Source organism: Lottia gigantea, assembly GCF_000327385.1.
Source record: "Lottia gigantea unplaced genomic scaffold LOTGIsca_177, whole genome shotgun sequence".
Lineage (NCBI taxonomy): Eukaryota > Metazoa > Mollusca > Gastropoda > Lottiidae > Lottia > Lottia gigantea.
The window spans coordinates 238895-265614 of record NW_008708262.1 but is presented as its reverse complement, the minus strand read 5'-3'; the positions used below and the strand labels follow the sequence as shown (position 1 = coordinate 265614).

The 26720-nt window shown below is 31.6% G+C and overlaps 3 protein-coding genes across 3 annotated transcripts in view; 1 reads left to right on the top strand and 2 right to left on the bottom strand.

Moving 5' to 3' along the window:
- The window catches only part of LOTGIDRAFT_201453 (hypothetical protein), a 42219-nt gene extending 39861 nt beyond the window's left edge, over window positions 1-2358 (bottom strand). Inside the window, exons 1-4 of the mRNA XM_009051994.1 lie at window positions 2183-2358; window positions 1692-1751; window positions 1230-1333; window positions 37-143 (exon numbers count right to left, since the gene is read on the bottom strand). Of these exons, the coding sequence (XP_009050242.1) occupies window positions 37-143; window positions 1230-1333; window positions 1692-1751; window positions 2183-2224 (313 nt within the window). The 5' untranslated portion in view covers window positions 2225-2358. The remainder of the gene's footprint in view (window positions 1-36; window positions 144-1229; window positions 1334-1691; window positions 1752-2182) is intronic.
- Window positions 2359-3565: 1207 nt separating this feature from the next.
- Window positions 3566-17338, top strand: LOTGIDRAFT_173967 (hypothetical protein; the record flags this gene model as incomplete). Its single annotated transcript, XM_009051993.1, has 13 exons — window positions 3566-3636; window positions 4169-4268; window positions 4893-5016; window positions 5620-5684; window positions 6016-6085; window positions 7933-8121; window positions 9189-9293; window positions 12208-12309; window positions 13519-13523; window positions 14375-14584; window positions 15569-15714; window positions 16402-16549; window positions 17216-17338. 13 exons carry the CDS (start codon window positions 3566-3568, stop codon window positions 17336-17338), a joined length of 1458 nt encoding a protein of 485 aa, XP_009050241.1.
- Window positions 17339-24248: 6910 nt separating this feature from the next.
- The window catches only part of LOTGIDRAFT_226424 (hypothetical protein), a gene marked incomplete at both ends in the record, with an annotated part of 9000 nt that continues 6528 nt past the window's right edge, over window positions 24249-26720 (bottom strand). The window contains 3 exons of the mRNA XM_009051992.1: window positions 24249-24336; window positions 25613-25739; window positions 26222-26323. Coding sequence (XP_009050240.1) covers window positions 24249-24336; window positions 25613-25739; window positions 26222-26323 — 317 coding nt within the window. The remainder of the gene's footprint in view (window positions 24337-25612; window positions 25740-26221; window positions 26324-26720) is intronic.

The following is a 26720-nucleotide window of genomic DNA, read 5'->3' as shown; positions in this document are numbered from 1 at the left end:
CTAATATTTGCAAAAAAATTTCATAAGTTTACTCACCAATCTTGATATTACCCAATATATAATATGCTATATAAAATGGTAAGACTGCTATTAATGTGAACAATATTGAAAACAATCCAACTTTCCAATGAAATAAACGGGAACTGAAACCGAAAAATGAATCTTATATAGGGCTACAATGATTCTTGAAGTTACGATTCAATACACTATTAACGATATCTATCTAAAAAAAAGATTTATTGCTAAAATAATAGTGATTCATTTAATATATAGGGAAAGAGAAAAGATAGGAGAAATTTCAAAATTTGTTACAAGAACATTTACAAGTAAAGAAATGTGAAGGTAATTTCTCAATTTTTTAAAGTCAGAAATAATTATTTTTAAAAATTTTCATGTGAAACGCAACACAATATCTTGTTCATTGTAAGTGAAAAACAGCCCTAGCTATAAAGGTTCCTATAGCAACCCGTATTCTTTTTATATATTTCAGATTCTGAAGATTATCTGGATTTTTCATCTCATAAATTCAAATCATTTAATAGTATTCAAACTAACTGCACAAATAATACTCTCTAACTAGAGGTAACGCTTACAAGCCTGTGTCTGTGTTTTCGTAACATTACTTAACCATCCTAAAATTCCTAGATACAGGTAATATTCTAATTGACTATATTATTCAATTGTTGAAAGAGATACAAACTGTGCAGAAGTACAAAATGCTATTCCAACACACAATAAATATATATCAAATATATATACCGGTAAGTGGTTTTAGTTTGGATTTCTGTATTAAAGATGGGTGTCAAAATAAGCAAACTATTTGATTAATTGGTGTTTCTGATGAATTGTCATGTATTCTTAATCTTATCATTGTGTTCTTATTGCATATAATTAAGAGTTTTAACCAATCATAAATGTCCATGTATGTACAGTCTGGATAAACAAAAAAAGACTTTTTGACCTTTCTTGATCGGTCACTCATTGGAATTCTGGTGGTAATTCTCTTCTAATTTAGCTAATTATGAACTAATTATAGACATTTGAGACAAGCTGGTATTTTTCCAAGTCATTAGAACACCTCTACTTTCCATTCATATAAGTATTTGCATTTTCATTTTTATAGATGAAAATAAGGGAACACATCTTTAAACAGAAAATATAACTCACCTAGCATCAAGAAAATAAATGAAAATAAGGGAGCCCATCTTTAAACAGAAAATATAACTCACCTAGCATCAAGAAAGCCCAAAATTTCAAATATAATCAGCTCAAACATTGTACATGACAGAGCAAATGTTACAGAAAATACTAACAAAACAACAGAATGGTGAACCTGAAGACAAAGAAGAAATTCTTAAGTCAGACACATTCTTTAATTAAAAATCGTGACATCACAAAAAAAGTTTACTAATTTAAGGGATTGTAAAGAGGTTTTCTATGAGTAACAGAGACACTAATGGCATCAATTTACATCATTCCAATTTTCAATCAGATGTCATGCAATTCCTCTAAACCTAGGTTTTATATAAACTCTTTTATAACAAGTTCAGTTTGATCAAGAAGATGCATAGATATAAATAGCATCTTATAGAAATATTTTCAGGTATAATTGACAAAGTTTTTGATTATGAAAACATTTTACAAAAAAGTGGAAAGTCATCATATTCAATCAAATTACTCAATACTGTTACCTCATAATCTCGAAATAAGTGCTTCAAAAAGAATAACCATCCACCACCGAAAAATATCACCTGAAAAATTACAAAAATGTATTGAAAAATACTACCACAGTAGTTTCAGAACTGCATCATTAGAAAGACCATCATCCACACTCTGTGCATGTGTCATCCAGGATGTAAACAATACCACATGCTTCTAATGTAGTCAAACTGTCACAAACCCTTAACATAACCCGAAAAAAAATTACACGTTTTTAAACACAGTTGCAAATCCTAACCTTAACCCAAATAATTACATCCCTGACTGCTGACAAATGAACAGCAGAGTGTGTGTGTCGGTCTATACAATCCCTAATTGCATTTTACTCAAGGCAAAGAGACAGTGACTGTTTGTCACAGTGCTACAGTAATGGATGGTAAAACTACTGCCAGATTGTGTGAAACTACTCTTTTTAGTCTAAGGTCTGCTGAGTGAGGAGAGCCAGAGGAGAGCCCATACTAACCTGCGAAATGCACATGATTACAAGATCTACAAGAAAAGACATGGTGATGAGGGTGATTGACAAACTTGTCAGAATTATATAGAAAGATTATTCAATATTTTTTTCAAGGTTAGCGTGTCAGAAACATGTCGTCTGCATTAGTTCTTATTTTTTCGCTTTAGTGATGGATTTGTAAACATCACCACCGGAAATAAATTGGATGCACTGTTGCCAGATTAATATTTCCAGCACACGAAGTAATGCCAGATTATAAAAACATCAATCTGGGTCTGGAAAGAGTTTTAAATCGTTGAAATTAAATCAAAGGACCATAAACCATTTTTGTTGTTTTATTTCAATGTTATGTAAGCCTCTACTGACTCCAATGCTAATGAGTCTGTATTCGTTTACCTTTTGTATTTTTTTAGGTTTTTTAAAGATATCCATCAAAACAAACGTCACGTGATCATCACATAAGGCGCTGAAAATGAAATGAGATAATTTGCAAAGTTAACATAAAATGTTGGTAACAAGGTCTATCTGAAACCATTTATAAAATTGTACAGGCACAGTGACTCACTTTGAATACGTTGTCTTTTTCTTGAATTTTTTAGTACTTAGATCTACCTAAGGTTTGACTCTGTGACTGTGAGTGACTCAGGTTCATTTCTCAGTCTTCTGACAACTCAGTCAACTGTGTCAACGTTTATGACATATTTGATGGGTCTGGGTCTGAAACTGAAAGTGATATTGAGTGAGGACAGGGATCCATGACTATAGATATGATCTGTCAGGACCAGCATTCAGTAGGGGCACCCCCTATAGGTCAGGGCATGGCATTGAACTGACACCTTAAGTCTAAGAAACCTTCTTCTGCACAATGAATGTCAAGCTTATGACGTGTCAATTTACAAACTCCTTATCACAGAGTTCGTTTTAGCTTGACATTGTGATGTTAAGCTATGTAAAAACCTTGTTTTTCAAACCGACACCCAAGAAGATGACCTGTCTTGTTATGTAAAGCTATGTAAAAAAAATCGTAACTGCAATCAATTCTTCAACTCGAAGTAAGGACCAAGGTATAAATGTTAATTAGTATAGGTTTACACTCTCTGAGATGATAGTCTCTATGTAAGTTTAGTTTTGTGGAATAGATTCTAGTATAAGGTTTTATAAGAGAAACTCGCTTACAGAAGCACTGGCCTAGGTAACAAGTAGGGACTAGTGTGTGACGAAACAAACTTTACTTGTCAGCTCTGGTGACCTTGTATAGATTCAAAGTGTGTGGGTTAAGAAAGGGGCTAATAAGTAATAGTGGACCTCACTTCATGTTTATTTCAGGCTTGATGTAGATAGTTGAAACCATGGTAATAATGATATAAACAGAACAGGTGAATTAGGAAGATGACCTCAGTAACACCATTTGTAGAGGGGTGGGATTTGGTGCAGACTCTGGGTGAAGGAGCTTATGGAGAGTAAGTTTAGGGTCAATTTTACTAAAATTAGTTTACAGTTTTGTTTCTTTCATTTTCTTATATTTTTGTCTCCATTGTAATCTAACAAGTCTTCTACTAGTCCCGTTCTTATGACTTTATTTTTAACCAATTAATGCATGTCATGTTGGATCTGTTTCTCAATGAAGCTGTGATGTTTCTATACTTTAGGTTTTGCTATCCCACAGTTATTCATCATATGACAATCATATGGCCTTGTTTGTTAAACAAATCTTTAATCTACGAGCCCATGGCATCAATGAGCCCTCCCTGAAATGGTTTGCTTTAATGTCACCATGATTTTAAGGAACATCACCCTAAAAGTTCCATTGACAATCCCTTTGTAAGAATACGTACACTAAAATGCAAAGTAGGCCTGTATAAATTAGGTGAAAATTTATGATTTCAATATTTCCAATCAATGAATTTTGGAACATGTGTAAACAAAATTTTTTAAAGTGATTTCTACAAAAAATATTATGCAACATCCCTTAAAGTTTAAATTTTCTTTCAGAGTGAAATTAGTGGTAGAAAGAGAGACACAAGAAGCCGTAGCTGTTAAAATAGTAAATTTGAATAAATACCCCAATATAGCAGAGAGTGTTAAAAAAGAGGTGAACAAATTTTTTATTTTTAATTGTCATGACTTCGATAGTAAACATAATTTTGAAATAAGCTTAATTAACATGAAATAGCAACACTAGATGACCAGTCAAATTTCTACCCTCTCTAGCGCTGATATTTTTGACGCGGTGTTCATCAGGTTAGGCCAAAAGGTTAATTTGACGAACGTTGTTGGGCTGTTGTTAGACCTTAACTGAAGTGGCTATATTAAAAATGAAAGTTTATTCTAATTTTGATTGCTAATTGCTTCTCTATTTGGTTTTTATTCTATTTTCCTAATCTTTAAAAAAACTACCTGGCATTTGTTTGTTCATGCAACTATGAAAACAACTTTTCCAGTAGTTAAAATTTTCATCAACCCAAAGACAAAGTAAAACTCTCAGTAGCATTTTTTAGTTGATATTTCTATTCATATGAAAATGATTGGCAAAATTCAATTCAGAAATCATTGTAGTCAGAGAGTAGATAGGATTTGATCCAAGATAAAAAAATCAATTTTGGTAATTCACAATGCAGATGGTCATTATTGTCAAACCATGTCAAAATTTTGATGATTAAATGTTTTTGGATAGATATATGATTTTGTTATTAATTAAAATTAATATTTTTTGTAGATCTGTATTCATCGTATGTTAAATCATCCATCAGTCATTAAATTTTATGGATCACGTTTAGAGAACGATGCTCATTATATTTTTCTAGAATATGCCAGTGGTGGAGAGTTGTTTGATAGAATTGGTAAGTGCAGCCAATCAACACGCTTGCACATAACCCATTTACGGATTGTTTTGTAAATGTGAAACCATGCACAAAATTTTTTTGAATAACATATGAGTACAGGCAACCCCTGGGGGGCACCAAAAATATTGAATTTGATTGCCTTGCAGATCGTCCTGATAAATTTTAATTTTGGCAAAAGGGGTAATTGATAATTGCATACTGCAATCCGATACCACTTCAATTAAAGGAACGTGTGTAAATTTTTTGACCAATCGTACCTTAGTCTCAGAAACGGGCATTTTATAGCGAAGCTAATCAGTAATAGTGTTCACAGTTCACCATCATATTTGAGTGTCCAAATCCATGTGAAAAGAATTATTGGCGTTTGAAAGTTAAAAAGACAAGTTATATATAGAAAAGACGTCTATAGTAATAGGAAAAGAAATTCCTAGTTTGAGATATTTTTAAAGGAATTATGCAATTTTTATACATTTCTAGTACTTCTGGAGACTATTTACATATATTCAACCCTCAAATCATCCCCCCAAAATGGCGCATCTGTCCCTTTAAACCCTGAGCAAGCATACAGTTTATATGATTTGCTGGTTTTGTAAATTGTAGAGCCTGATGTTGGAATGAGTCAACTTGATGCTAATAGATATTTTAAACAGCTGATAGCTGGAGTGGTGAGTAGGAACTATTGTGCTGTTTTCTTTTCATTTTGTTTTACTATATAAAAATATTTGATGGAGGTAGTTGGTCTAAACGTTGCATATTTGAGATTTCTGTACATGTCTTATAACTCTTAGGGCACACAAACGGTTTTGGGTCGCGAATTTTTGTTGCTGATGACACAAGTCTTGAGTAAAATCTCCTGTGTGCCCACGCTTCCAAGACAAGGCGTTGTGATAAAAATCGACGACCAAAATCGATTGTGTTGCCCCAGCCTAAAATAACGTGACTTATTGCCTCAATGCCAAACGACTTAAAATTCAGAATTTGATATGTTAATTTTAGGAGTATTTACACTCAAGGGGAGTAACTCACAGAGATCTGAAACCTGAAAATCTTCTACTGGATGATAATGGTAAAGTTTATTTTACAATAGATGAAAGGGACATTCCGCTTTTTTGTAAAAAGTTTTCATTATCAAAAAGCGTCGTGAATTATACCTGAAAATATTTCTAAAATATGCTATTTCTATCTATGTATCTTCTTGATTAAACTGCATTTATTTCAAAAGGGTTAATTAAAAACAGAGAGTACTAATTGTTAATTAAGCAGTTTGACCTAGTTTCGGTGATTGGCTTTATAATGGCTTGTTATATTTTGTTGAAATCTTTAGAAAACATAGGAGACATATTTCTCTACAATTAGGCATTTATTTTAATCAGATCCATACAGTAGTTTTCTAACAGCTTGCAAAAAACATAACAAACATAAAAATCTTACGTAATGTTTTTAAATATTTTTTGCGTTTTAAAATTAACAGCTGGAATTTTTAAGTTAAAACTTTCAAATACGTTAATGGACACATTTCTCTAGATTTTGGTGTATAGTTTTCACAAATTTGAGCAAAACAAATTTTAAACCTACAAAAAAGCGGAATGTCCCTTTAAGTTTAAACTAAAAAACAGGTCCTCAAAATATCAGACTAAGCTGTTAACGTAAATTTCATTATTTATTTTTCTGTTGGATATGTACGAATGTGAGACCTACAGTATCATATATATCATGATCATATCAGTAAGTTTAAAGTTATTATAACTTTGACTTCTTCTATCAATTTTAAGCATGAAGTAAATATTAAACAATTGCTGATGGTAAATATCAAATATGTAGTATTGAAAGAACTTTTTGAAGTTGCCATTTTGTTTCTGTTGTAAACAGTTCATGTGAGACTTGTATGTAGATTACTTGCCATTAGACACTATCCGTCTTGATGACAGAGACTAGTTCAGAAGAAGCATAGTCACTTTTGAAGACAATTAATATATTTTCCCTTGTCTGGCAAGCTATGTTATTCATGTTTGTAAAACATCTTTATCCTTTAGTACAGAATATTTTTTAACATTTGTGTTGTTTGTATTTCAGGTAACTTATTGATATCAGATGTAGGTTTTGTGACAGTATTTATGTTTGTATTTCAGATAACTTATTGATATCAGATGTAGGTTTTGTGACAGTATTTATGTTTGTATTTCAGATAACTTATTGATATCAGATGTAGGTTTTGTGACAGTATTTATGTTTGTATTTCAGATAACTTATTGATATCAGATGTAGGTTTTGTGACAGTATTTATGTTTGTATTTCAGATAACTTATTGATATCAGATGTAGGTTTTGTGACAGTATTTATGTTTGTATTTCAGATAACTTATTGATATCAGATGTAGGTTTTGTGACAGTATTTATGTTTGTATTTCAGATAACTTATTGATATCAGATGTAGGTTTTGTGACAGTATTTATGTTTGTATTTCAGATAACTTATTGATATCAGATGTAGGTTTTGTGACAGTATTTATGTTTGTATTTCAGATAACTTATTGATATCAGATGTAGGTTTTGTGACAGTATTTATGTTTGTATTTCAGATAACTTATTGATATCAGATGTAGGTTTTGTGACAGTATTTATGTTTGTATTTCAGATAACTTATTGATATCAGATGTAGGTTTTGTGACAGTATTTATGTTTGTATTTCAGATAACTTATTGATATCAGATGTAGGGTTTGTGACAGTATTTATGTTTGTATTTCAGATAACTTATTGATATCAGATGTAGGTTTTGTGACAGTATTTATGTTTGTATTTCAGATAACTTATTGATATCAGATGTAGGTTTTGTGACAGTATTTATGTTTGTATTTCAGATAACTTATTGATATCAGATGTAGGTTTTGTGACAGTATTTATGTTTGTATTTCAGATAACTTATTGATATCAGATTTAGGTTTTGCGACAGTATTTAGATTTAAAGGCTCAGAAAGATTATTAGAGACATGTTGTGGTACAGTACCGTATATAGCACCTGAAGTTTTAAGTAAGAAACCATACCATGCTGAACCATCAGATGTTTGGTCTTGTGCTATTATATTAGTTGCTCTGCTGGCTGGAGGTAGGAGTCTACAACAGTTTAATTAAAATTAAACCAAACTTTCGTCCTGTTTTTTTTATACGCCCACACGTAAGATGGGCATATGTAATCACCCCGTCGGTCCATCCGTTCACATTTGGCTCATGCTCACTCTACAGGCTACAGTTCTTTATGGATTCTTTTGATTTTTATTTTGTATGTCAATGTTGTTATGAAGATGATCCCTATTGATTTTCATGATGATCGGATAATTTTTCACCGAAATATCGTGTCTGACTTGACGTTTTTCTCTATTAGCTATATTGTGCAACTCGTGCTCACTCTACAGACTACAATTTTTTACAAATTCTTTTGATTTTTATTTTGTGTGTCAATGTCATTATGAAGATGATCCCTATCGATTTTCGTGATGATTGGATAATATTTCACCGAAATATCGTGTCTGACTTGACGTTTCACTCTATTAGCTATATTGTGCAACCCTGTAGTCACTAAAGACTGTTTAATCATTTCTGACAGCTGCCAGTGGGCGTATGTTACCTTGCCTGGCAAGCTATCTTTTTATTAGCTTTTATTTTTAACATAGCCACTTCAGTTAGTGTCTAACGACAGCCCTCTTGAACATTCGTCAAATTAACCTTTCGAACTAACCTGATAAACACCGTGTCACAAAATGCCAGTGCTGGAGAGGGTAGAAATTCAAGTTAGGTAAAAATTTGATGACCGTTTTGGAGGGCTGTCGTTAGACTCTACCTGAAGTGGTTATATTGAAAATAAAAGCTTGTAGAAAATGGCATGAAAGTTTAATGACTCTTTTGTTATTTGAATTGCAATACAAAATGCTACAATATGTGTATTTTGTAACATGGTTGTGTATCAATACTTGATGATACAGATTAGCATGTTTTCATATGTGACCAGACATCATTACAAATTCAAAAATTGCCATAGGTGAATCTTAGTCAATGTGTCACAAAACATTGTATTCACACATCCATGTAGACAGGAGAAATTTTTCCAAGAAATCTATTCACTTTTTTCATTGCCATGTTGGAAGAATATAACATTTTTTGACACCATTATTTCAGAACTACCATGGGATCAACCCACATATGATTGTAAAGAATATTGTGATTGGAAAGATTGTAAAATAACACAATCACCTTGGTGCAAAATAGATAACCTAGCTCTTTGTAAGTTATACCTAAAAATTTTATAATAGATATTAGATAACCTAGCTGTTTGTAGATTTTCATAATAGATAACCTAGCTCTTTGTAGGTTTTGATTAGAATTTACATAATTAGATTACCTGGCTCTTTGTAGGTTTTAATTTTAATTTACATAATAGATAACCTTGCTCTTTGTAGGTTTTAATTTTAATTTACATAATAGATAACCTAGCTCTTTGTAGCAAGTGGGAAAACTTACAACTACCTTGATACAGATTGTAACATCTACAACTGCACTTATTGCAACATGCTTAAGCTCAAAAAAACGTTTTGTTCCACCACCACTGGGAAAACTTACAACTCCAACAAAACCTGGACCTGCACAAGTAGAAACCTCATTTACCTCCTCACATGCAATTTATGTCACAAACAATATGTTGGCGAGACGAAAAGAATGTTCCGCATTAGGCTGAAAGAACACTTCGCTGATATCACCCACAAGAGGGACACTCCAGACGCCTCTCACTTCCGCCTACCGAGACACTCGAGTCGAAACCTCGACTATCAAATCATTAAACAACTCGGGACCAACCCGGACCTCACACAATCCACAGCCAACCGGCGCTCCGTTGAACTTCACTGGATAATTAGACTTAAAAGCTTCCAACCACACGGGATCAATGACAAAATCTAAACTTGGACACCCCCCCTTTTTTCTTTTTGTTTTACATAATACATAACCTAGCTCTTTGTAGGTTTTGATTTTAATTTACATAATAGATAACCTAGCTCTTTGTAGGTTTTAATTTTAATTTACATAATAGATAACCTTGCCTTTTGTACGTTATACCTAGAATTATTTTAAAAGATAGCCTAGCTTTTTGTAGAATTTTCATAATAGATTACCTAGCTCTTTGTAGAATATGTGTTATAGTTAACCTAGCTCTTTGTAGGTTTTAATTAGAATTTTCATAAAAGATAACCTAGCTCTTTGTTGAATTTTTATAATAGATAACCTAGCTCTTTGTAAGTTTTAATTAGAATTTACATAATAGATAACCTACAGCTCTTTGTAAGTTTTAATTAGAATTTACATAATAGATAACCTAGCTCTTTGTAAGTTATACCTAGAATTTACATAATAGATAACCTAGCTCTTTGTAGGTTTTGATTAGAATTTACATAATTAGATTACCTGGCTCTTTGTAGGTTTCAATTTTAATTTACATAATAGATAACCTTGCTCTTTGTAGGTTTTGATTTTAATTTACATAATAGATAACCTAGCTCTTTGTAGGTTTTAATTTTAATTTACATAATAGATAACCTTGCTCTTTGTAGGTTTTGATTTTAATTTACATAATAGATAACCTAGCTCTTTGTAGGTTTTGATTTTAATTTACATAATAGATAACCTTGCTCTTTGTAGGTTTTGATTTTAATTTACATAATAGATAACCTAGCTCTTTGTAGGTTTTAATTTTAATTTACATAATAGATAACCTTGCCTTTTGTACGTTATACCTAGAATTGTTTTAAAAGATGGCCTAGCTTTTTGTAGAATTTTCATAATAGATTACCTAGCTCTTTGTAGAATATGTGTTATAGTTAACCTAGCTCTTTGTAGGTTTTAATTAGAATTTTCATAAAAGATAACCTAGCTCTTTTTTGAATTTTTATAATAGATAACCTAGCTCTTTGTAAGTTATACCTAGAATTTTCATAATAGATAACCTACAGCCCTTTGTCAGTTTCAATTAGAATTTACATAATAGATAACCTAGCTCTTTGTAAGTTATACCTAGAATTTTCATAATAGATAACCTACAGCTCTTTGTAAGTTTTAATTAGAATTTACATAATAGATAACCTACAGCTCTTTGTAAGTTTTAATTAGAATTTACATGATAGATAACCTAGCTCTTTGTAAGTTATACCTAGAATTTACATAATAGATAACCTAGCTCTTTGTAGGTTTTAATTAGAATTTACATAATAGATAACCTAGCTCTTTGTAGGTTTTAATTAGAATTTACATAATAGATAACCTAGCTCTTTGTAGGTTTTAATTAGAATTTACATAATAGATAACCTAGCTCTTTGTAGGTTTTAATTAGAATTTACATAATAGATAACCTAGCTCTTTGAGGTTTTAATTAGAATTTACATAATAGATAACCTAACTCTTTGTAAGTTTTACCTAGAATTTACATAATAGATAACCTAGCTCTTTGTAGGTTTTAATTAGAATTTACATAATAGATAACCTAGCTCTTTGTAGGTTTTAATTAGAATTTACATAATAGATAACCTAGCTCTTTGTAGGTTTTATTTAGAATTAGCATAATAGATAACCTAGCTCTTTGTAGGTTTTATTTAGAATCTAGATAATAGAATTTACATAATAGATAACCTAGCTCTTTGTAAGTTATACCTAGAATTTACATAATAGATAACCTAGCTCTTTGTAGGTTTTATTTAGAATTAGCATAATAGATAACCTAGCTCTTTGTAGGTTTTATTTAGAATTTACATAATAGATAACCTAGCTCTTTGTAGGTTTTATTTAGAATTTACATAATAGATAACCTAGCTCTTTCTAAGTTTTAATTAGAATCTACATAATAGATAACCTAGCTCTTTGTAGGTTTTAATTAGAATTTACATAATAGATAACCAAGCTCTTTGTAGGTTTTAATTAGAATCTAGATAATAGAATCTACATAATAGATAACCTAGCTCTTTGTAAGTTATACCTAGAATTTACATAATAGATAACCTAGCTCTTTGTAAGTTATACCTAGAATTTCCATGTAGAAAAATGTCTCTATAGTGCAATATTTGGCGTGTTTTTTCTCTGATTAAAGAAAGTAACTTTAACCTTAAAGTACATAAAGACCATGGTTAATTTGATATGAGTTCCAATTTTTTTTCAGCATTGTTAAGAAAAGTATTATTAGAAAATTATAAAAAACGTTATACATTAGAACAAATAAAAAAACATCAGTGGTTCAATAAAACATTCCACAAGAAAAAAGGTAAAGAATTTTTCAACATAAAACTTGATCAATTTGACTTAAAGGGATAGGTTCACCATATGTTTGTCTCAGAAAAATGATTTTTTTAGCGTAGAAAATCAGCTCACTGTCAATAGTTGAGCCTTCAAATCCATGTGTGTCCAGAAATATTGGTGTTTGAAAGTTAAAATGACAACTCGTCTTGTCTTGTTACTCTGTCATATATTGAAAAGACATATATAGGAATAGACAGTGAAATTTCTAGTTTGAAGTATATTTTGAGGGATTATGCAATTTTTTTGCATTTCCAGTACTTCTACTAAGCTATAGGGAGCCGCGGTGGCTCAGTGATTTAGACGCTTGCTCGCTTACCTGAAGGTCCAGGGTTCAATCCCAGCATAGGTCGAGATAATACCTTCAGATTTTTCAACCCGGTTTCCCCTTGTCAGTGATGCAGTTAAGAAGGACTGACATGGAAAAAGCTTCTAGTCATTCGGATGTGTGCCCCATGTGCTACAGGCTGTGCATCTTAAAGATCCCTCAACAGTTGGAAATAAAAAAAAAACAGGCACTGTCCTGGGAAAATTTCCTTCATTGCACCCTGCATGGCGTTGCCTGTTCTCATTAGCCCACATGGTGCAGAAAAGTAGGACGTAAAACTCCGTTAATTTCATTTCATTTCCTCCCAAATGTCAGAATCAAGTAAGCAATGAATTTTGAATGATTTGGTTTTGTGGGTTTTTTTTTCAGCTGGCTTTTCTAGATATCCATCAAGTTCACCATCAGATTCTCCTATAGGTACAGGACCATTTAAACGACAGTGTTCTCGTATGGAACTGAGTCCTACTGGTACAGGCTCTCCAAGGTTGGTATTGCTTGTATTTTCAGTCACAAATTGGCTTATTTGAAGCCACAAAAAAACTTTTCTGTTCCCACAAAATCAGGGATTTTTTTGATGGAATCTTTGCTCATTTTTGGTACCAGAACACATTCTGTAGCACAATCCCTAGACCTGCAAACTACAATCTGTAGGTTGTAGAGACTATAGCCATTCTTCAGATAATAATCAGGGTTATTTTCCAAAATTAGACTAAAGTAAGTGAACTCACTGAACATTAAAGAGAAGTTAACAAGAAAATATATATGCTAAAGCGTGTTTCAGATATTCAAGCCTTGATAGGATTTGGAAATTTGGTATTGACAAAGTAAGTCAACTCTCTAAACCTAAAGAAAGGGTATCTGAACCTTTTTTATGTTTTTTTTCTTTATTTTGAATAAGGTTTTCAACCTAAATAATTCTTAGTTTAATCCTTCAACCTCTGATATGTATTTACAACCAGTATACTGTTAATCTTCAATTGATATTAGAAGATTATCAATTATTTTAAAGTGTTGATTATATCAATACCAAGCTAGCTTATATCTTAATTAAGTGAGCAATTTTAGCTTTTCTGAAAATAAATGCCAAGATTTAATTATATGGGATATTTGTTGAAAATGTATCGGTTGTTTACCAAGGAAATATTGTATAGGACTTCTACTTCTGCAAGCTTAACAAAAAGGTGATTTAAAAAATAAAATTTTTATACTTTTGCTTAGTAAACAATATTGATACAGAATTTAGGGATTGCCAAGTCTTGAAAGATTCCTTTTAAACATTCTCTTGAATTTGTATTGAATTTTTCACAAATTTGACAGTAAAAACGAAAGTAATAACATTTACTTGTTAAAATTTACATGGTGCCTGTCAAGTACTATTTTTTTCAGTAATTCCAAGTCTAATGGTAGTTTATATTCAGTAAGATGGATAGGATGAACTTGAAATTTTTTTTGAAAATAAAAAGTTAAAATTGTCTTTTTTAACCTTTTGAACCCTGAGTGTAAATAAAATATAACGTCATATATCCTGAACTCCAAGTAATAAAAGTAAAAGCGTATGATGTTAACATTGTATGACGTCACTTAGTAACGGCCGGTATACCGGTTGCTCGGGTATATATGGCGTTAGTGTGTGTCCGGTAAACCGGCCGCTAGGGTTGAAGGGGTTTAAAATCCCATGAACACTTATTGCTCCCCTCAACCAAAGCTGATTTATGAAATATTCATTTGCAGGAACAATGTCTCCTGTTCACAACCAGAACCCAGAAGAATGGAGACTGATAGTCAACCAGAACCTAGAACTGACACCAAGACAAGTAAAGATATAGCTGATATCATGATTAGTTTCTCTCAACCAATCAAAACAGACAATATGTTACTAGGAAGTCAGTTTCAAGGCACCCCAGGAGCTTCACAGGTAAATTTGTCATGTTTTGCCCCAAGAAAATGCTTGTTCGAAAAATCTGCCTTTTTTCCATCCTCTGATGGATATTTTGACAGTTGTTAGCTGGAGTGGAGTCAGAGGCCCTGTTTGATGGAGACTTTCCACACCTCCAAAGATGCGTTTTTTATAACATAATATAAAATTACCTTTCTGATGTAAAATTTGTGTTCGGCATCACCAAAACTTTTGTTTTGTTAGTGACTCTGTGACCTTTGAACTTTGGCTGGGCAAGCAGTTTTGAATGATCGATGTTTTTGTTTTACTTTGATGGAACCAGAGATGTGCCAAAAATGTTGTAGGGAGAAAATGATAGTATGACTGAACTACAAAAATATTCATCTTTCCAAATATATCTCGGTTTTGCAGATCCAAGGTATCTAAATAGGTTTAAAACCTGCGGAGATGTGGAAAGTCCCCATTACACCAGCCGACATCAGTCCAATTAGCTATCAGAGGTTGGAATAGAAAATAGAATTTTTGGTCTTAGAAAATGCCTGAGGGGTTAGGCAAAAAATGAGAGGTGTCTCTTGAGGCAGGGACGGAAGGGTTGAAGCCCCTTTTGGGTGGGAGTTTGCCAGAGGCAGAAAAGATGAATTTCTCCAATCTGGCATAAAAATGGAACAGTAAAAAAATTCGAGATTTAGGAATCCATATTAGATTTTGTAGCTATGGCTTACTGTGTAATGGTATTTTGGTATGCATGTGTCTCAGGAGGATAGACTTTCAAAGCAACAGCCATCTTTCTTTTTGAATCTTGATATCATATTGCAACTTGGTTTTTCAACTTCTGTATATTTGCAGTTTTTTCGGTTTGCCAAACTGAGGGTGCGAATTAAACACAGTGACAAGATTCCCCAGTCAATATTGACGATCGGCCATTTTGTAAATGATAGATTATGATCGGCATCAATTTCATAGCTTATTTTGTGTATTTGGTACATCAATTTGTATTTCTAGACACCCATGCAGAAACTCGTAAGAAGAATGACAAGATTTTTTGTGAAAACCAATCATGAAGAAACTATTGAAGAACTAAATAAAACATTCGAAAGCCTCAATTTTGAAAAATGGAGGAAAAATGGTGCTAATAATGTAAGTTGCATGTCATTCAGAATTAACTTAAATTATCTTAGTGAAAAGTAATCTGAAAAATGCTGATATCAGATGATAGAAACTAGTTATTGGCTTACTTACTGCTCTATAAGCTTATTGAATGTGGGTACAATCAACTCCTGTTGGGAGGAATCTTTAACCTTTAATGGAGCATACAGGACCAGAAAAATGCTTTTTATACGCCCTATGGGAAATGAAATGAAATGAATGGAGTTTTAAGCCTACTTTTCTGCACCATGTGGGCTAATGAAGACGGGCAACGCCATGCAGGGTGCAATGAAGAAAATTTTGCCAAGACAGCGAGGGATCTTTAACGTGCACAGTCTGTAGCACATGGGGACTCGGTTTATTGTCCCATCCGAATGTCTAGACCCTTTTTCCATGTCAGCCTCTCTTACTTGCATCACTGACTGGGGGAAACCAGGTTGAAAAATGCAAGGGTATTATCTTGACCTATGCCGGGATTGAACCCTGGACATTCAGGTTAGCGAGCAAGCGTCTAACTCACTGAGCCACCGCGGCTCCCTTATACACCGATGGGGGCATTCGTCTGTCAACAATTGCTCGTAACCACTCTAGAGACTAAGGTACGATTGGTCAAACGGAAGGTGAACCTGTCCCTTTAAAATAATCTTCCCGGAAATGCACAAATATATGTACACAACTTCGCTCAACAGAATATTCACAGATCCTGGTCATTACAATCAAAAACTTTATTTTCAGTTAACTGTAGAAACAACAGATAAACGAGGTGCTAAGTTAGTCTTTAAAACAACTCTAATAGATATGGGAGAAAATCTTTTGGTGGACTTCAGACTCTCAAAGGTAACCTGAAAATATTTTTTATTGCTTATCTCTTTGTTGTAACTGGTATTTCAGAGTTTATAACAGATTAAATAAATTTGCAATTGAATGAAGGATTATTCTATATACAGTTAATTGATTTAATGAAGGTCCACCATGTCCAAACCACACCCCTATTCGTCATACTTCTTCGAGACCGTGGTAATACAAGTTGGAAAAATGTTCATAGCTAAATATTGTCCTATCAAAATTGGCTCTACTGTATAGGTTGTTGTGTTTTGTTTATGTAACCTCATTTTCGTTCTACTGATCTGATTGGTCAGATTCAAATAGCGCCAACCTCATTTCCACGATGTATAGTGGTCTTAGTTGAATATGGGTTAATAAGACCATGTCAAAACCCATATTCATGATATGATGATGAAGGTCCTACTTTAGGATGATAATACACAGTGGTAAATTATTAATTTATGATACTTACATAGTAACAGAACTCTGGAATAATGAGTGTAATGAAAATTTCAGGCCACGTATTCAGGTGATATTAGTATTCAGTGCTAAGATGTCCTAGAATCAATGTTAGAAGATACTAACCTAGGACATCCTAGTGCTAAGATCGTTTCTAGAATAGGTGGCCAGATGTCCACAATATCATCTGTTCATAACTATTTCTTTTTTATTCGACAGGGAGATGGTCTGCAATTTAAAAGATTATTTGTGAAATTGAGAGAAAAAATGAAGCCAGTTGTGAGTAAAGTTCCTCCAATGTGGCCACTATACCCTAAACCAACATCTACAGAGCCTTCTTAAACTAATTTTATCTCTTGTGTTGATGCCATGATATACAACCACCAATTGAGGGATAGTAAAAAAGTTTTCTAAAAATTTTATGTGTTTCAGAGACACTGATAGCATCAATATCCACCATTCCAATTTTCAATCAGACCTGTGGTTCCTGCAATTCCAATAAAACTAAGTGTTATATGACGTCACTATGTGATAAAGCATATTTTGCAATTAGTGACGTCATAACAATCTTATATTTTTTGGAAATGCTGGAACCACACACATCAGACTGAAATCGGGTGTGGTGCAAATTGGTTTTATCTGTGTCCCTGATACACAATTCCGAAAACCTTACACTCCCTTTAAATTTTGGAGTTTGCTTTCAAAATTTCAAGTGACACCGTCTGTATTATGTAACTTAAGGATGGTTAAATGACAGTTCAAAAGCTTGTAAACTTTCTACTTGAACTTTGCTGGTATAATTGGAGTATTTTTTGTTCCTGCAATATTTTGTCAACTTTCTCCCTCAAATTGTCAAAAAGACAAAGCAGATTATATTATTTTGTACAACATTTTTTATATTATTAAGATTTAATATATAAGATATCATCTGGTTTTCATTTCGGTCATTTTATAGTATTGTTTCGTTTATTGTCCAACTCTTGAATTAAAATACCGAACCTTTATTGAATTTACCTTAAAGAGATAGATGCTCCATTTTGAGAGTCTTGAATATATGTAAACAGTTTTCAGGAATACTAGAAATGTACGAAAATGGCATAATTCCTTCAAGATATCTCGAACTAGGAATTTCTTTTCCTATTTTTATATGATTTTTCTATATATGGCAGTGTCCGAAAACAACAGACGACTCATCTTTTTAACTTTCAAGTGTGGATAATTCTGAATACATGGATTTTCAACGATGAGCTTTGAACACTATTGCTGATTGGCTTAGCTAAAAAATTCCTGTTTCTGAGACTGAAGTATGATTAGTTAAAAATAATGGTGCATCTGTCCCTTTAAACACTACCTCAATAATAAAGGTATATGCTTATTGGTTGATATTTTGCATAATATCTGAATGAGTATTTTAAATCTTTGCTTGAATGCACTCCCAATCCAGATATAAAATCCCTGCATTGGAGAGGGCAGGAATTTGATTGGCTGGCGGTGTTGTCAAACAAAGGGCTGTCTTAAGACCCTAACTGCAGTGGCTTAAGTAAAGATAAAAGCTAGTAAATCAGAGGGCATTTTGGAATTTAAAACAAGTATTCAAGTTCAAACATCTACTCTATTTCTAAATACAAACTTATTTACAATATGGCATAATTTACAATCATTATATTACAATTTACAAATCAACAATAACAATTTATCTATAATTGCTATTATGCTGCAATTCAATATTTTTGATCAAACTAAAACACTTTATAGAGAAAATTCTACGTAATCATGGCCACAGAGCAATATTAATGTTGCATCTAGGACACCATGTTAAAAATTAGGAAATTTCAGATAAATTCAGATTGTTTTTTCAGTTACATTAAAATTTTTTCTCAGAAATTTGTTATATAAATGCCTAAGAAAACAAATAAAAAACATAATTAAGATGGCAACTAAGACCAGCAGGCCAACTTTCACATCAAAAATATTTGTGCTAATCTTTTATTCAATTTAGTCTTAAAGTAACACATAGAGCTAAGAAAATTGTAAATTCAGCAATTATTATTAATTATTGAAATATATTTTCAAAGAAACAGGTTAGCCATTTTTATGTAAATTTTCTTCAGAAGTACTAGAAATGTACGAAAATCACATAACTTCAAAAATACCTCAAACTAGGAATTTCACTTTCTATTTTCTATATTTGGCAGAGTCTCAAAAAATGATCAGTTATTTAAAATTTTAAAACGCAGATAATTCTGGACACATAAGGATTTGAAGTCTCCATTTTCCTCAGTGAGCTGTGAACATTATTACCGATTAGATTAGTTAAAAAGAGACTTAGATACAATTGGTCAAAGGGATGGCGAATCTTTCCCTGTAATGAGTCTAAAATATATCAGTAATGAGAAAATGGGCTTGGTGGATCAAAGGTTTTAGATCTTGAACTGGCTCATGCAGCCTTTATAAAACACAAGGACTGAAATCAGCATACCTGCAATCTAAGTCAATAACGGATATAGGTTTAATAACAAGATCCTATCTTCTTTGCTAACAACATTAAAGCAGATTAAAATATCAGATCAATAAATATATGTAAATAACTAAATCACAATATACATCAACACAAAAATAACAATAACAAATACAATATGGTTATAAATAACAAAATTATATAAGGATATCACTTCTTGCCTGCCTGTGCTTTTATTTTTTTGGTGAACTTTAAATTGTTGAATTTTATAATATCCTGATATTGATATATGTTTGTTGATGGTTAAAAAAGTCTTCACAAAAATTGGTCCAAAAATGGACATTACCTATGACAGAGGGTATATTGACAATCTGAAAAAAAAGTTTTTCGCTGTTTTATAATTGAGGGATAACTTGTTGAATAAAAGGTCATTATAGGATGACCAAAATATTAAAATTTTTAAAAATGGCCAAAACGAATCTTTGTTCATCAGTGGACTTGCTTGGTGTCATAACTATACAACAGAATTCTTCTTTAATCAAATAAATTCATAAAACCAAGTAATCATTCATTAAACTAAGTAATTTTGAAACATGCTTAAAAGCTTTCTTCAATAATCATTTAGTTTAATGGATATATCGTGTTATATAGAGATTCTATTCTTTAATCATGGCACCTGGTAAGTCCAACTGATGAATATATACATTTATTTAAGAATTGAGACGTTAAATTTTACGTCCATTTTAAGAGGTAGTATTCCTTTAAAATTCAAAATAACAGAAAGCATCTTGCCAGATTTCAGGAGAATTAAAATTAGGAGAGACAGAATTCAGATAGATTGATATCGTGCCCTAAATAACAACAAGAACAATACATGGACGGATCATATTATACCCGCTAAACTAAACAATAATATAACAGTAAAATCAACATTTAAAGCCTATTGAAACAATAAAGCTAAATTTTAAAAAGGCCCAACACTAATACAGGTCAGTTTGATTAAAGAAGTCTTGCCTGAAATTTCAAGCTATCATCTTTAAGCTGGGGGCTATAGATGGTTCTTGTCGCTGATTTTTTGTCACAGACTAGAGTCTTAGCAAGAGTTTCAACGAACGACTGTGGAAGACAGAAAATCTCCAGTCCTTCGTTTTCTGCAATGTCGATAATACGTGATAATGAATCTGACTGGATGATGACACTCTGTGGAATCTTGTCTCGTCATGAGTGCGGGCAAAAAAAAGCCATCAACAAACTGGTTGGTAAGGTGATAATAGTGTCGTGAAAGCACTGGCACACAGACATGGTAGGTTTTACTCAAGATTTGTGTTGGCGACAAAGATCAGCGGCAAAAAAAATGTTTGGAGAAAACAGAAAAAACATGGAGTAAATATGACTAAAATCAAATAAGTCAAGAATTAAATCTAAAATTAAAATAAACATGCACTTAAAGCTGAGTATTTAATCATTCATTCATTGTTTAAGAAAAAAAAATCAAAATCTTTGATATCAATTGCAAATTTTAATACAGAAAGAAAATCAAATGCTTGCAACTTTAACTGTTCTGTCAGGGACTGAGAAGGGATGCCAATCTAAAAGGATTATTACAGAAATGGAAGTTTGTTTGGGTTTCCTTTAAACCTTTATGATTCACTGTCAGTTAGTTATAATGTAAAAACTTTTAATGTGAAGTTTGTCTAAGCATTTTCTTTGTCAGCTAATACAGCTGGATTTCCTTTTATGCATATTGCTTTTAGAAATCAAAATCTGAGGTTCTAGTTCTTGTACAATTTAACTTTAATGAGCTGCTCCAATTTAAAGAGTTGTCACTTCAAGGCAGCACCTTTTCAATTCTGCCTTATCAAAAAAGAAAAGGTCATAAGAAGGTTCAAGTGAAACTGACAACTGTCTTAACTGAAGCTGTACATTCTTAAAATTATATCTTTGGACACAGTATGGAATTTGATTTTGAAAAGTGATACAGATAACTGAAATCCAGCTCTATATCAGCTGACAAATATTCGATACGACTAGGTCCCTTTCAGTCCATGTATTTCGAAAGTAATATTTTTCGAACAGTTTTTTGCAACTTAAACATTTTAATATTTATTCCTTACATCTGAGAACCAGCTTTTTTCAATGTTTCAAGGTTTTTCACGACCTCTTCTTAGCTGCTTATTTATGAACATTTAATAAATAAAACTATCATATGTACAATTTATATATTTACAGAATTAAATAGTAGTAAAAAGCACTCCTCTGGTGTGTGCGCTAATACAACTGTTAGGTATCACAGGCTATAAAAATATAGAATTTTTTTCGTTATTGTTTTGCTCTTGCATAAAAAAAAAACTTAACAAATTTAGATAGTGTAAATACTTAAGAACATTAACTTTTGATTTTTTACCTAAAATAACAAGTTTTGTTAAAAATACAAAATAACAAACCAACAGGTTCTCTATCCCATCTCCTTAGTCACAATAACATGAACTGTTCGAAGTCACCTTCGTAAAATGTGGATCCCTAAACACTCTAAACTTATAACAATAAATTAATGATAACACAATTTCTGTTCAATTCATCATTACGACATCACAATCAAAATTTAAAAGAGTTCTTAAATGATATCACAATTTCTGTTCAATTCATCATTATGACATCACAATCAAAATTCATAACAATTCTTAAATGGTATCACAAACATTTCTGTTGTTATTTACCGTGATATCAAAATTTTACGAAAGTTTAAAAATACAAACAAACAATTAACAAATGATAGATATTTCACAGCCAATTTCAAATCAATAATCTTAATTAAAAATCACAGGTTGTTGTTTTTTTGATTACTTTATCGAAGAGCCAACAAATCTTAAATATTTTCATTATTACATGTTCAGCAAAATATAATAATTTCGTCAAATTCAGTAGTCATTCAACATCATAATGCTATCAATTGATTTTACTCAATCTGAATATTTGTCAAATTATATATTCATTATGACATCATAAAGCTGTCATTTGTAAAATTTTATATTCATTATGACACCATAATGCTATCATTTGTCATTTCATACATTCATTATGACTTCATAATGCTATCAATTTGAACATTTTGTATGCCATTATACTGAGAATTTGTCAAATTAAATAATGTTATCAATAGAATTGACCTCATGCTTACTTTTGACACCATGGTATCAATAGAATTTGACCTCCTGTTTACTTTGACACAATAATGATATCAATAAAATTCAACCTCATTTTCACTGACACCATAATGCTATCAATAGAATTTGACCTCATGTTTACTTTGACACCATAATGCTATCAATATACTGATACCAATCAATATTTCATTATGACACCATTAATATGGCAGCATTATGGCATACATAATGTTGTTAAGATAATTGAACCCTAATGATATCATTATTGAGCCATAATATCCCAACAAGCAGAAACACTTTAAATTGGTTGGTTTATAGATTTCAAAAAGTTAAATGCATATCTTTATGACTGTATTCAGTAAATGTTCCTAAAGAGTTTTTAACTTTTGATTCTACTTATTCTTATTTAAATAAAATCGATTTTTTTTCTTGATACTACAATTCTCACATCTGATTGGATTTTAACAGTACCATTATCTTCACTATAAATCACAATGTCAGCTCTGTTGTATGATAATTTTTGATGGATATCGTGACTGGTTCATCAATAAGTTTAATCTTCACTATAAATCTCAATGTCACCTCTGTTGTATGATAATTTTTGATGGATATTGTGACATGTTCATCAATAATTTTGATCTTCACTATAAATCTCAATGTCAGCTCTGTTGTATGATAATTTTTGATGGATATTGTGACATGTTCATCAATAATTTTGATCTTCAATATAAATCACAATGTCAGCTCTGTTGTATGATAATTTTTGATGGATACTGTGACATGTCTGGTCTTCACAATGCCAGCTCTGTTGTATCAATTATTTATGGAAATCGTGATACCTCATTAAAAAACTTTTTCATCTTCACCAATATAATCAAAGCAATTTCTCTTTTGTGATATTGATGATGGAAATTGTGATATCTTCATTAGAATTTTTTCATTTTTCATCTTCACTCTAAATCACAATGCCAGCTCTGTTGTATAATAATTTTTGATGGATATTGTGACATGTCTGGTCTTCACAATGCCAGCTCTGTTGTATCAATTATTTATGGAAATCGTGATACCTCATTAAAAAACTTTTTCATCTTCACCAATATAATCAAAGCAATTTCTCTTTTGTGATATTGATGATGGAAATTGTGATATCTTCATTAGAATTTTTTCATTTTTCATCTTCACTCTAAATCACAATGCCAGCTCTGTTGTATAATAATTTTTGATGGATATTGTGATATGTCTGGTCTTCACAATGCCAGCTCCGTTGTATCAATTACTTATGGAAATCATGATACCTCATTAAAAAAAAAACTTTTTCATCTTCACCAATATAATCAAAGCAATTTCTCTTTTGTGATATTGATGATGGAAATTGTGATATCTTCATTAGAATTTTTTCATTTTTCATCTTCACTCTAAATCACAATGCCAGCTCTGTTTTATGATAATTTTTAAGGATTTTGTGACATGTTCATCATTATTGATGGAAATCATGATATCTTCATTAAAAAAAAATAATTCATCTTCAGCATCAATCAAAGACATTTCTTTGTGTTATGATTTGTGATTGATCCTTTTTTTTTTTTTGATAGTGATATGTTTAAAAGAATTGATAGATATTTTGATATGTTTATAATTTGGCTGACTGGTTGGCAAGTTCATAAAATAACAAGTAAGCTTCTGAGGATACAGCTTGATTAGACCTGGCTGGTGACACCCTGAAATAACAAAATATAACAATTAAGATAACAGACTGCAATAAATAGAAATATACAGATAGCTGTATGATTCACAAATAACTTATAATTACTAAAACCTACTATGTTTAGAGATAGCTGTATAATTATCAAAACCTATCTTGATTACAGGCAGCAGTATAATAATTAAAACCTACCTAGATTATAGATAGCTGTATAATTATTGAAACCTACTTTGTTAACAGATAGTTGTACAATAATTAAAACTTGCCTTGATAACTGTATAGTTATTAAAACCTACTTTGTTTACAATTAGCTGTATACTAATCAAAACCTACCTAGATTATAGATAGCTGTATAATTATTAAAACCTACCATGTTTACAGATAGCTGTATAATTATTAAAACCTGCCATGTTTACAGATAACTGTATAGTTATTAAAACCTACTTTGTTTACAATTAGCTGTATACTAATCAAAACCTACCTAGATTATAGATAGCTGTATAATTATTAAAACCTACTTTGTTAACAGATAGTTGTACAATAATTAAAACTTGCCTGGATAACCGTATAGTTATTAAAACCTACTTTGTTTACAAATAGCTGTATAATAATCAAAACCTGCCATGATTATTTATAGTTGTATAAATGATTAAAACCTGCCTTGTTTACAGATAGCTGTATAATTTTTGAAACCTATTGTGTTTACAGATAGCTGTACAATAATCAAGACCTACCTTGATTAACAGATAGCTCTATAAATATTAAAATCTACCATGTTTACAGATAGCTGTACAATAATCAAGACCTACCTTGATTAACAGATAGCTGTATAATTATTAAAATCTACCATGTTTATAGATAGCTGTATAATTATTAAAACCTACCTTGTTTACAGCTAGCTGTATAATTATTAAAACCTACCTTGTTTACAGATAGCTGTATAGTTATTAAAACCTACCTTGTTTACAGATAGCTGTATAATTATTAAAACCTACCATGTTTACAGATAGCTGTATAATTATTAAAACCTACCATGTTTACAGATAGCTGTATAATTATTAAAACCTACCTTGTTTACAGATAGCTGTATAATTATTAAAACCTACCTTGTTTACAGCTAGCTGTATAATTATTAAAACCTACCTTGTTTACAGATAGCTGTATAATTATTAAAACCTACCCTGATTAACAGATAGCTGTATAATTATTAAAACCTACCATGTTTACAGATAGCTGTATAATTATTAAAACCTACCATATTTACAGATAGCTGTATAATTATTAAAACCTACCTTGTATCATTAAAAGAGTTCCAATCTGAAGAATAAGGATGTTTACAGATAGCTGTATAATGACCTGAATGGACTCCACCAGAATGATTACTAACAGCATACAAATTATATTTGGCTTTATTACCACCTGAAATGATGACATTCAAATTTATGTTACTCAGCACTATCCCTAAGTCTTAGGTTCATGTCATAAACAAGTTTGTCAATTGGAATACTGATTGTGTATAAGATATTTGTCTCACTGGCAGTGGCACCGCCAGCCTCCTGAAACTTGGTACAAATAAGGGACAGCTGTTGAGGTTGAGATTTAAAATACGACAGCTCTGTGGAAGCGCATCTAGACTACTGTGTTCCAGTTATTTCAAATCAGAAATATCCTTTAAGAATGCTATGGTTAAGCTCTTGTCAAAGCAAGAAAGTGGATACTGTTAAAGTTATAGGTTTTGAAAAGTGGTACAGATAGCTGCACTATTGAACTCTTTCAGCTGGTTAAGAAAATAACCAGAAAACTGCATTCCTATTTATTTAGGACTCTAAGATCTGAATACAAAGGATATTGAGGCTGATAAAAACTATTATTAAACCATATGAAATATTTTGAAAACTAACCTGGTTCTGCAGCATAAGGTGATAAATCTAAATCTGTAACAGGAAAATCAACTGAGGTGGATAATTTACGACCATATCTTTCTTGACTAAATCGTTTTAAATCTATCACTTTGGTCAAGGAATTTGTTACAAATGTAAACAATTTCTTACCCTTCTCTGGCTTAATAAACAGGTTACATCATGTAATGAGGGAAATGAGGCCAAGACAGCAACACAAGCTTACTCTTTCAATATCAAACTGTAGCACACATAGCCTTGGTGTCTTGACTCATCTAAATATCTGATGCTTTGACAAATTCCACCCTTCATTACTGATGAAGGGGTAAGCAGATTGAAAATGCCAAGATGGAATCCTGGATCCCTAGCTAAGTAAACAAGCGACTAAATCTACGAAGAAGCCTTGAATCTCATTAGAGTAATCATGTAGTCATTCTTGGTAAACTTTATTCAATCTAAACCATGTGAAAAAAAAACGCCAATCCATATTTGACTTTTCTTC